The following is a 12,583-nucleotide window of genomic DNA, read 5'->3' as shown; positions in this document are numbered from 1 at the left end:
CTGCTGATTTTGTTGTAGTGTTAGAATCTGATTGCTAAGTTCCACGAACCGCACCTCTCACGGATCTCTGTTTTCAGCTACTGTCTCCTACGAAGCCTCTACTTCAGGGATTCTCCCTTCTCCTTCTCTCCAGCTCGTGACGGAGGTTCGTCGGTGCCAGGGCTGAAGTGACTGAAGCATTTGTAGGTACCCGAGTCGTTGGATTCTCAGCCGGAACTTGGTTTTGGGTGTTGGGGGGGGGGGAGGGTTCTGGACTGAAGCTGGAATTCGGATGGATTGATGTTGCGATCCTTCGGGTCTTACACTCCACAGTGCGGACTCGACTTCCATCACTAGTCCGACTGTTTCCCGGACGGGGTGTGACTGCTGCTCCTGTCGTTGCTTCATCCGATTGATTTCGTCGCGTAAGGTTTGGATCTTATTTTGCATGGCTCGATACTTACTCACTCGATTACGAGAATGTTGGGATGGTCCTGGAGCCGACTCGGCATGAAATAACGAGGAAGACCGAGTCTGGTCATTCGGCTCCGGCTCCATAGCTACGGACTTCTTCTTTCCTCTTGCCATTATATTAGAAAATAGGAAACTGACTTTTCATATCAGTTTCCCACAGACGACGCTAAAAATGTTGCTGTCAAAATTTGGACTACCCTCCGCTCGGCGCTCTGAATTCCCAGTGAGCCCTGGGCCTGCACAAGAACGGTGAGCAAAGGAGACCCTGGCTTAAGCAGGGACCCTCCGATGCTTAAGTCAAGTCAAAGGAATCTGAGTCTAAGTTGAGGTATAGATGGAGAGTGCGAGATATTGCGTACTTGTTTCCTCTCCAAAAGATGCTATTTATACCTCCTCGTTTAGGATGGGTATGTCCATATAAGTCGGCACATTTTGGGGCATTTACCACATCCTGCGGACGATTTGGCCACTCAGTCGTTCAATGGTCGTGTAGACGTGGGCGGTTGGGTAACTGTCGCTAATCATGCAGTAGTGGGATACCTCATGGTTCCCCTCACTAGTGGATTCTAATATGGCGTACCTATTTCCTCCCCGAAAGATTTTATTTATACCTCCTCATTTAGGATGGGTATGTTCGTATAAGTCAGCGCATTTTGGGGCATTTATCACATCCCGCGGACGATTCGACCACTCAGTCGTTCAATGGTCGTGCAGACGTGGGCGGTTGGGTAACTGCAGCTAATCATGTAGTAGTGGGATACCTCATGGTTCCCCTCATTAGTGGATTCCGATATTGTGTATCTGTTTCCTCTACGAAAGATGTTATTTATACATCCTCGTTTAGGATGGGTATGTCCTTATAAGTCGACGCATTTTGGGGCATTTACCACATCCCGCAGACGATCCGGCCACTCAGTCGTTCAGTGGTCGTGCAGACGTGGGCGATTGGGTAACCGCCGCTAATTGTGCGTTAGTGGGATACCTCATGGTTCCCCTCATTAATGGATTCTAATCTGAATACTGAGCCGACCGCCTCGGCTTCGGATTAGTTCGAGCCGACCGCCTCGGCCCCGGATCACTCCAAGCTCCGAGTTAGTCTCCTAGGCCTCAGGTCGAAGGCGTGAAGAATGTCGGGTCAGAAGTCATGCCTCTACATATTAACACAACTCTGAGCTTGGTCTTGCACCTCGAGTTGGCTGTGAATAACCTCGGGCCTCGGAGTTCAGGTGTCTTTGATCTTCCCATGACACTATGTAAAGGTGGGTATAGTGTGTTTGATACACATATATCTTTGTGACGACTTTTGACATATGATGTGGGCACAAAATTCGGATTGTCCACTAGATGAGTCACCTTGCGAAGAACCTTTGAGGCTAACTTTTGGCATGGTGAAAAAATAATTAATAGCCCATAGCAAAGTAAAAAACTCTAAACCTTTGATTTTACCTCTCACTTCACGACAAAAAGTTACGGAGGGTTTCATGAGGTTAGTAGACCGTCCAAATTTGTGCCCATGTCTCGTGTTAGAAGTTCTCACCAAGTTTCCAGGAACGCATTTCTCTTTGTATATATGAACTGTTTCAAATGCATCAAGTGTTTGAATGTATGTACTTACCACCCATGAACGAAATCGAGCGCTCTTTGGGTTGCTTTAACATCCGCCGTAGAATTCGTAAGAGGGATGCACCAGAAACTGTACATATTGAGGCCTATGAAACCCTTTTGCTTCGCCTGCATAGTAAACTGGATTAGTCAGTCTCTCCCATTTTCTGGTGGGTCTGACTTGGACGAGCCTGATTTGAGTCGACTTCCACGAGTCTCTGCGAACTGACTCAAGTCGCAACTCAACTCAGGACTGAAATCTCACTGATTTATCATCTGACGCCCAGGAAGCCCACTCTCATTAATTTACAATCTTAAAAAATAAAAAATAAAAATTGCGCATTGGATAATTTTTCAGAGTGGTGGGCCCTACACATTGTAATTTCCCTTCAAAGCAATGAAAATCTATATTTTTTTGAAGTATATAGGCAACCGAAGTATGTAGTCAGAGAACTCACTTGGTATTTTTCTCTATACAACGCGGCAGCTGATGCATGTGCCAGCAAGACATGGTGGACCACGATGTACGGTTCCACGGAGGAGTTGCCAGCCGTGCAATTGACTATTAATGAATAGGAGCATCGCCCAGGTGGTAATATCCCATCGTTGTAAGAGGCAAGGGCCATGATGTTGGGTTCATTGATGGTGGTCCAGTGGGCCACCCGGTCACCAAATTCTCTAAAGCATACATCTGCATAGGCCGTGAAATCCTCCCTGCATTAAATCAAAACCCAATTAATCAAGTTACTGTTCTTCCAACTGCCAAACTGCAACAGGTCTGGGACATCCAAGCGATCCATCAGGTGGGCCCCACCACAAAAGACTTTCCTATACACGTGTGGCCAGCCTGATAAGCAACCTGATATGCCTTTTATGCTGGTTCATCTACCAAGGGAAGCCCGTCTGATGAACAGATCGGATGTGGCGCACATGTGCCATGGTTGCACGTGCGAGCTTAGTATTTAGTAGAACCGTTCAACTCACACCATCTTTGGACTTAGCCATCCTCCATATTCGTCTTCAAGTATTTGTGGCTGATCTAAATGATGGATTGTAACATGTGGCTGAATTCCTGCATCCAACAAGAAATGGGAGAGAACCATAAAACGGAGCGGTTGTGGGACATCCCCACCGTACATCAGGTGGGCCGGGCGATCTAAAGATCAGTCCAGACAACTCATTGTTAGATAGGAGAAGAAGAAGAATACCGTGGTTGATCAGCTCGTTGATGAGATTATTGTAGTATTGGACACCTTTCGGATTAACGGTTCCTCTTCCAACTGCATCAAGCGTACGTGGATTGCATCAGATAAAATTTCTATGAATGGATCGAAGACATTTCATTAATATGGCTTGGCAAGAAAAAGAAATGAGGGATAGTATACATACGTGGGAGGAGCCTTGACCAAGAGATGGAAAATCTGTAGGCATCAAGGCCCATCTCTCTCAGCAGCTTCACATCTTCCTGTAAGGCTTGCAATGAAGAGATAATTAGAGTCTTCCACGTACAAACACATGACAGAAATGATAAGTCTACACTCACAATCGTCATCGAGAACAACCCGTAGATACAGAAGAGGTGGGAGATTCATAAACATCTACTCACAGACCGTGCTTTTAGTTGGGAATTCATATAAAGAAGGTGATGGTAATCAACAAGGCCACCTCTCTCTCACATACAACATGTTTGGATACACAATCTTCAAATGTCACTTGAGTGTAAATTGAGCTCTCGTCATCTATTGAATCTTTTCTTTATATAATATACCATGCATCCAAACCCGATAACCACCAAGCCACCAAATGACCATTCACATATAAATTCCTCTAAGATTCACATGTGCAACACTACACAACCAATGAGTGAATTAATTGTTGGGGTTGTTTCTATTGGGAATCCATAGAAGCAAGTCATGAATTTGAATCAAACAATGAAAAGATAAACACAACAAAGCATGCACAAGGAACACAAATTTTACATAAAAAATCTTTGTGGATAAAAAGTATGACAAAAGTGAGAGGAAAATACACTATGATAAATGAATTACAAGAGATGAAGAACTTATCGAGGCAAAACCCTTCAAAAAAATCCTAGCCTCCCTTCAAAACTCCTTTAAAAATGTTTATGATCTCTTAATCATACTTTAATCTCGCAATTACACCCATGTATAGCATAGTAACCAGAATAGGAAACTAATCACGTAATTACACAAAATTGCGTGCGTCGTCGATGTAAGCATTGATCAATCGATCGAGCTACACATGTTCGATTGCTCGAATATGCTCAAAAGTATCCAGGGAGTTTTCAAGTATTTTCCAAATATCATCGGTTGCTCAAGCCTCCAAGTCGATCGACTGAACCTGTCCAATACTGTCCATATACCAATCTGTATAATATGGAGCTCACTCGATCAATCGACTACGCTAGTAGGTCAATCGAGACCTTCGTTTCATTTACAGATTGAAGACATCAAACAATGATCTCCACCATTTCTTCAATCATCATAAATCATATCCCCAAGCTCCATCTCTAATCGGTTCCATTAGATCTTCATCATTGTCATTGCTTCTAGTGTATACGTACGCTGTCTTCCTCAAACCTTTGCCAGATCCAACAAAGTTGAACAAAATCAAAACTTCTCTACAAGAATCACCTTCGTAAGTATATCTACTGGATTTACACTTATGTGGATCTTCTCAAGAATAACATTGCATTCCTCAAACACTTTTCGGATGAAATGATGACGAACATCGATTTGTTTAGTTCTAGAATGGTAAACCAAATTCTTTGTCAAATTGATCACACTTTTATTGTCACAATTAATCGGCACGACCTCCTACTGAAGTCTCAATTCATTCATCATTCCATGTAGCCAAATACATTCCTTGAAAGCCTCTGTCGGTGTTATATACTCAGCTTCGGTTGTAAAAAGAGCAACCACAGATTGAAGCTTTAACACCCAAATGATTGCTCCACCCGCTAATATAAACGGGTAACTAGAACTCGACCTTCTGTTATCCCACATTCATCTAAATCTACATAGCCTACAGTTTTTCCTCTAATTTCTTAAATGTCAAAACATAGTCTATTATACCTCGTAGATAACGAAGTTGCCATTTCATCGCCTCCAAATATTGCTTGCTGAGGTTTAATATGTATCTACTCACGACACCAAGTATATGTGAAATATCCGGTCTAGTAGAGACCATAGTATACATCAAATTGTCAACCATACTCGAATATGGAACATGAGACATAACCTGCTTTTCTTTATCTGTTATAAGACATTGATCTGAAGAAAGTCTGAAGTAGGTAACATATGGTGTCTTAACTGGTTTAGCCTTGTCTATCCCAAACTTAACCAATACATTCTCAAGGCATTCGGCATGAGAAAACTGTAGTATAATCCTCTCCTTATCTTTATGTATGTGTATGTCGAGAATCCTCTTTGCAGCCTCCAGATTTTTCATTTCGAATGTCCCTGATAACTAAGTCTTAATATGGTGATTTCAAACATGTTTTGACTAATAATAAACATATCATTAACATATAATACCAATGAATGAATCTCCATTACTTAGTTTATTGAAGTAAACATAGTGATCATATTCACTCATAATAAACTATTGACTCACCATAAAAGTATCAAACTTCTTGTACAACTATATAAGTGACTGTTTCAGGTCGTACAATGAGCTCCCTAACCTGTAAATTAGATTCTCTAGCCCCGTAATTTCAAACACATTTGTTTGCTTCATGTAGATCCGCTCTTCTAATTCTTCATGTAGGAAAGCAGTCTTTATATCCATTTATTCTAATTCAAGGTTGTATTGGGCAACCAGTACAAACACAAACCTAATAAATACCTTCAAGGCCCTTGGGTTAAGGCCCATCGAAATGTATTTAGAGCCCATGAGCAGAGCCCACCTTATATATATATATATATATATATATATATATATATATATATATATATATATATATATATATGTTTCTTCTTACAAACTTACCTAGACATGATCACTTTATGCCCGACAGGAAGCTCCACCTGCTCACATGTCTTAGACTTGTACAAAGAATCCATCTCGTCTTATATTGTCATCATCCACTTTTCAACATCTGGATGTTTCCTAGAAGGTAAACGGATCTCTCTCATCTGTAATGAGGGTGAATGCAATATTTGTAAGACCTATATCCTAATTCGTACCATTTCGTAAGCTTCCGCGGTCCTCCCGGTTAAATTTCAACAACCCTCGACCTGTATCCGACGTTTGCGGGCGATCCTAAGTCGAGTCCTGCATACCGAAGTCGGCTTGATCCGAAACTTGTACCTCAACGACCGCGCCGTCACCGCGGTTCCAACGCCGCGACTCGCGCACCGAACCGATACTTGGGCCAGGAGATGTGGGCTTACGTTCATTCTGAAGAAATGTTGCGCGTTGCGAATTTCGAGAGAATCTCTACGACATGTCCCATCAATCAATCAATCACTCAAGTTAAGTACACCCTATACCTCAAGTACAAGCTTCATCCCTCCTTTCCATAAGTTAACTCTCTCTCTCCCTTAACCATCCCTCTTTTTATGAAAAAATCAAATTCACCCATACCTCCCATCCCCTTCCTTACAACACCCATCCTTATCACCCCGTCACTTCCCTCTCTCTCCCATTCCCTCTCTTCACTCCCAAGCAACCCAAAAATTTCCATACGTCCAAGCCTCCCCAAGCTCTCTCCCAAATGCTAAGTGTGGCCCACCTTCTCATCTCCCATCTGAACCTTCCAATAACCATCAACCTCCATCAAGAGTGAAGGCAAGGAGCACAGGAGTCCAAGGGATTAAGGAGGAGTGCAATAGCTGGGTGATCCACCGTTAAATTTCTTTTTTGGGACCACATGTGATGGGACCTGTTTGAAGCACACAATGTAAGAAATGGAGGGTCCATAGTGGCGGGGTCCCTCCTCTTCATCACAATCTCTCTCGTCTCTTCTTCTCTCTCTATCTTTCTCTCTCACTTTTATTTTTGCGTTGATTTGGCTGTGTGGCCCACTCGAATGGACCCCACCATGAAGTATACATCTTATCCATGCTGTCCATCAAGTGGGCCCACTGACATCCCATAACCCACAGGCCGGATGTAGGAAAAACACAAATATCTGGTTGATCCGAATAGGTGGGTCACGTCCATATGGGACCCACCATGATGCCTGTGTTGTATCCCCTATCCAACGTCTAGGGACGCTGGACGTAGCTAACAGTGAGGTGTGAGCAGATGTGGGTGCGGCTAACAGTGTAGTCTGGACTGAAGTGGGTTGTGGATAATAATGAAGTATACACTGCTCATGTAGGCCCCACCATGATGAATGAATATAATCCACACCGTCTAACCTATTCCTTGGCTCATTTTAGGCGTTGAGCCGAAAAATGAAACCAATCTGATTATCTGGCGGGCCATTGTATAAAAAATAGTGGTTGTATCATTGAAATACACTTTAACATTTCTATACACTGAAACATGCCAGTGAACAGAATGGATTCCCCTGATGTGGGTCCCACCTACGAAAATCCCCAAGAAAACCCCGAATCGAAAAAAAAATACACAAGGGCAGCAGGCACGGCCGCTGATGCCAAAGGATGCGCAACGGCATCTTGCTGCGCCATTGACGGACGGACGAACAGGCAGGGACCCACGGTCCCAGCCGTCGGCCCCACCATGATATGTGTTTATCATCAACACCGTGCATTTTGTTGGGTCCCCTCTAACCAGTGGGCCACTCTAAAAATCAACTGTATGTGGGACTCAGGTGGCCCGCATGGCAGGAAGCAGTGAGAGTGAACGTCTGCCATTGAAACGCTTTTGGGTATCATAAAAGTTTTAGATCATTATAAAATTTGTTTTTCCTCTCATTCGGGTCTGTATGACCTTATCAACAGATTGAGTGGAAAACAAACATTATGGTGGGCCCCACGTGGGACCCATTGATGTATGAATGTATCCATGCCTTCCAGCAAGCTGGAAAGGTGGAGTCCACCGTGATGTATATTTGTATCCACGTCGTCCATTCATCTGGCGAGTTCGTCTTTGGCTCCAGATGAAAAGGAAGTAGATTAAATCCTTTCGTGGGCCACGTATGTGGACCCCACCCCTGATGTTTGTATTGAATCCAAATCATCCATCTATTTTGGGCCACCTCGTCTCACGGCTTGAGACTAAAAATGAGGCAGATCTTGGTATCAGGTGGACCACACTGCAGTAAACTGGGGATTAAAAGTCTACCATTGAAACCCCTTTTGAGTTAAAGAAGTTTTGAACCAACATGATATTTGTGTCTCTTCACTGTTCAGGTCATTGTGACCTTATGAATAGTCTGGATGGGAAATAATTCTATGGTGGGCCCTCTAAATTTTAACAGTGTGAATCATTTTTGGTATGGTCCAGTTGATCCTTTGGATATGATTCATGTTTATATAAGTTCTTTAATGATTTCTAACAATGGATGAATGATTTTGAATCGGCCCATTGGTATGGCCCACTTAAAGTATTCGGGGCTTACTTGATGAAGCCCGATTCGATGTATTTGGGGGCCCGTTTGACTCGGCCCATTTGGTCGGCCCATTTTCTATGTATGAAGCCCAAATGAGATGTATGTGAGTACTTTATGTGGGCCGACTGTGATGTATATGAGGCCCATAGCAATGTGAGATTCCACTACGGTTTATGTAATAATGTTCATGGCAGGCCGTGTCTTGGGAGCAATGATGGTTCGATGTCCACATTGTAAGGGTGATGTTGGTTAAATGTTCGCATTGTCACTCTCCCTAGGGCCCATTGATAGGTCCATACTTGTAATGTGTAGGCCATTTAGGCCCATCTTCGTTATGAACAGAGTCCATCACCACATAGCACGTTTAGTATAGATCCATGATTCATGATCATACGCATCATATATATGCCTGATATGAGGAGTGACTGATTATAGCATATGCTTTCAGGCAGATTGTTTATGGGCTCCCTGATAAGTGGAGTTGCCCTACATAAGCCCGCGGTACGCGCATGATTATTGCATGTCTGGTAGGGTGATTCATACACTAGCGACATCGGGGCCATAGCCTTCACAAACACATCGGGGGTGACTGGATTGGATACCGAAAATACTGTTTCTAGCATCGGGGCACCATAAATGTCCCTGGGTGAAAATTCCTAAACCCGATGGTACCAGAAGATGACTCCAACGTCGAGACCGAGTGGATATATGAGCGCACGAGGGCCGAATACCAGGAAGCCGCGTCTCCCACTGTGTCGTGGCCTGTTGGAAAGGGGTGTGGCCTTACTCGCCTGAAGGTAGGGGGCATTACTAGGCTGAGTTTAACCAGCTCGTAAATAGGTCCGCTATCAACGTGTCAGATAGGTATTGGCAGGCTATTAGCCAAGTGGATAGTGGAGTTTCTTACGCTCACTTGGACTGTGTGGCTGGGAGAGGGGCAGTGCCATTTGGAGTATACAAAACCCTGGTGATTATCCTGAACAAGAACTGTACTGATATTTGATGAGCTCTATGTGGATTTAGATGAGGATTGGTATACTTGAGTTGCATCATGCATCGCATGGTCTTGATATGGCTAATAGCATTCATATCTTGCACCACATAGCCTTGGTACGGCTGCTTGCATTCATGTACTCATCAGCATAATTCCGCATTAATCTGACCTTACATTCTGAGCACGCTCATATTGCACACATACTTACACCACCCTTTAAGCTTTCTATAAGCTTATGCACGATTGATGCGTGCAGGTGACACCAGGACGTAGCCATAGCCTCATCGCAGTTGGAGTGTGCAGCCGAGCTTCTGAAGTTTTTGTTACTTTCATTATATTGTATTTCCCTTTCATACGCATTGTACTCAAAGTTTTTTATCATAGTGAATTTTATAATGGTGTTCTTGTGGTTATTGTTCGGGGGTTATGCTTATGGTTGTGCTCATTACAAATCAAATTGATATTAGAAATCCTCCTTTTAGGATCCCAGGATCGGAACTTGGTAAATGGGTGTCGGGAGCTGAGAATGGGGTTCTACGGAAGCTATCGGCGCTAGATTCAGCGATCGAAAATTTTGTGAACCCGGTTTTCGAGTTTGGGGCGTGACAATATTCGAGTCATCTCTATATCTAGTCGATAATCTGTTATCTATATGTGGATTTCTCCTTACAGTTAGCTCCTCCAACTATTCCTGTAATTTTTCTTACGGTTCAGCTTCATCCTGTATCTCACATTTTTCTATTTCAATGTTAATAACCGCTAATTTTCATGTTTCCTTGTGTTTTTCTATTTCATGTTAATAACCACACATTCCTAGAGTAGCCATCTATGAATGATACAAAAATTGATGACCCCCCTTTCAGAAGCCACAGGTGATGGCCCCCATACATCAAAATGCACATAATCAAGCACTCATTTAATAACCTGACTTAAAGATAATCATGATTGCTTACCATATATACAACACTCGTATATATTTAAATCAACATTTTTAAAAACAAGAATCAAGCATCAATTAGAAAGTACATTTATATCGTGCTCACTCGTGCGGCCTTGATGAACATGCCATAAACATGTCGATGTGCACACTGCTACAGATGTTGCAGCTCCACCTAATATGGTATTCCTAATTAACTTGTAAAGGCTATCGCTCCACTGCACTTTCATCACTATGAGTGCCCCTTTTAAAAAATTTATAACACGATCAAACCCGGTGAAACTTACACCCAAGTGCATCGAGAGCCCCCAGAAAAATAAGATTCTTCCTCAGCTCAGGAACATGTCTCACAACTGTCAAGATGTGCCTCGTTTTATCAAACATCTTGATGTACACCGGTCCGATTCTAATAACCTTATAGGCAATATCATTGCCCATAAATACTTTTCCATCATCACACTCACTGTAACTGGTGAACCAATCTCGTTAAAAATTTATGTGGTATAAAGTCTCCAAATTCAAAATCTACTCATTATTGAGATACCCGGATTTTAATACTGTCAGAACATCACTACTATCCACCCCCTCATTATATTCTACCGTGTTAGCCTACATCGACATTTCATCTGATTTTTCTCCCTTATAGGCTTTAGAATTTTGGCAATCCTTATTCAAATGCACCCCATATTCCATAATTTCAACACTTAATCTTCCTCTTACCTTAGGCAGTTAGGTCAAACTTTATATGTCTATCCTACACTTGATTGGTACTTGGGTCGAAAGCGTTCAATCAAACATGAGTTAAGTGCTACTTTACACGCTATTCTAATTGCACACATTTCGCTAAATACAGGTGGTTCACTAGCACGCATGGTCTGGTGTCCAATCAGTGCAAGCCTTCAGCCATACCCGCTGAATGGACAGTCCATATAAACATGTTCGTGGTCTATAGGCTAGATAGGCAATGTGTTAATGCGGTGGATGTACCTTATATTTGTGGTACTGGTCTGCAGATACGTCTGCTGTGCTCTTGTCTATCATTTTCCCTGCAAAATTTCACATATTCAGGAACCAGGGAAAAGAAAAAGAAGGAATTTGTAAATGTGGGGCCCATGGATCAGTGATCCAGATCATCCCCACTGTGGATGGAACATGCCCCCGTACATCTCCTTGTTAGAGCAATCCTAACCTTTCAATTTGTGGCATGTAAACAGACGGTCAAGAACATAAATATATAGCACCAGTCCACATCCAAGATCCAATTGAACAAAAGACCAAGGTTGGTGGATCTAATCCGGGAGATGTTTGGGATGGTCAATCTACAGTGGGCAGTATACTGGACACATCCTTGGGTCATTTCTACGACCCTGGCCAAATGAGATCCAGACCGTTCAATTGTTATTTTCAATAGTTAGTGACTGGTCATGGTCAGATGAAGGCCTTAAATTGGTATTGCACAAACAAATATTAAAAAAACAAAAACCTACTGCAAAGGCGAGAAAAAGTTCTATTTATCAGACAGCTAAGATAATCCAATAGAAGAAATCTTTTGTAATTGGCCATTCAACGGTAGAGATCACAGGATATATGGTCCGGATCATTACATACGTGCCGCATCTATTCGACACAGTCAGTATTTATACATTTCTTTCGGCCAAAAGGTTGAACAGTACCATTTGAGTTTTAGGCCCAATTATTAACTGCACGGACATAGGGCCCAATAAATAGTCCACGCCCAGACAGACTTGATCAACATTGGTGGGCTGAGTATCTAATGGTGGGCCTAGACTGACCAAAGCCCAGATAACAGGTCCATAATTGATGGGCCTAACTGGGCCATGCTTAGGCCTGGCCCATCAGGACCCAATTAATATTCACAAACCGTTACCAGGTGCGGAATGATAACAAACATGCGAGCCCCTTTCGGTCCGGAAACGGATTGGCTACTAGCCTAGCGGCTGGTGGTCGGTGCTCTGTGGGCCCCACCATGATGTATGTGTTTCATCCATTTTTAAAGATCATTTTAGGGCTTGATCCAAAACAAGAGAGGGAT

General features: G+C 42.9%; 1 protein-coding gene across 3 annotated transcripts in view; it reads right to left on the bottom strand.

Moving 5' to 3' along the window:
* Positions 1-12,583, bottom strand: part of LOC131231549 (beta-glucosidase 22-like) — a 92,775-nt gene that overhangs the window by 17,777 nt on the left and 62,415 nt on the right. For 2 of the 3 annotated variants that reach the window (XM_058227768.1, XM_058227769.1), the window contains exons 3-8: positions 11,518-11,576; positions 3,445-3,520; positions 3,264-3,335; positions 3,040-3,127; positions 2,514-2,769; positions 2,069-2,184 (exon numbers count right to left, since the gene is read on the bottom strand). In XM_058227768.1, the coding sequence (XP_058083751.1) occupies positions 2,069-2,184; positions 2,514-2,769; positions 3,040-3,127; positions 3,264-3,335; positions 3,445-3,520; positions 11,518-11,576 (667 nt within the window). The remainder of the gene's footprint in view (positions 1-2,068; positions 2,185-2,513; positions 2,770-3,039; positions 3,128-3,263; positions 3,336-3,444; positions 3,521-11,517; positions 11,577-12,583) is intronic. The other variant, XM_058227767.1, reaches the window with a different exon arrangement.

This window comes from Magnolia sinica, chromosome 17 (genome assembly GCF_029962835.1).
Source record: "Magnolia sinica isolate HGM2019 chromosome 17, MsV1, whole genome shotgun sequence".
NCBI lineage: Eukaryota > Viridiplantae > Streptophyta > Magnoliopsida > Magnoliales > Magnoliaceae > Magnolia > Magnolia sinica.
Note: the sequence above shows the minus strand (reverse complement) of the source record. Positions and strands in the feature narration are given on the sequence as shown.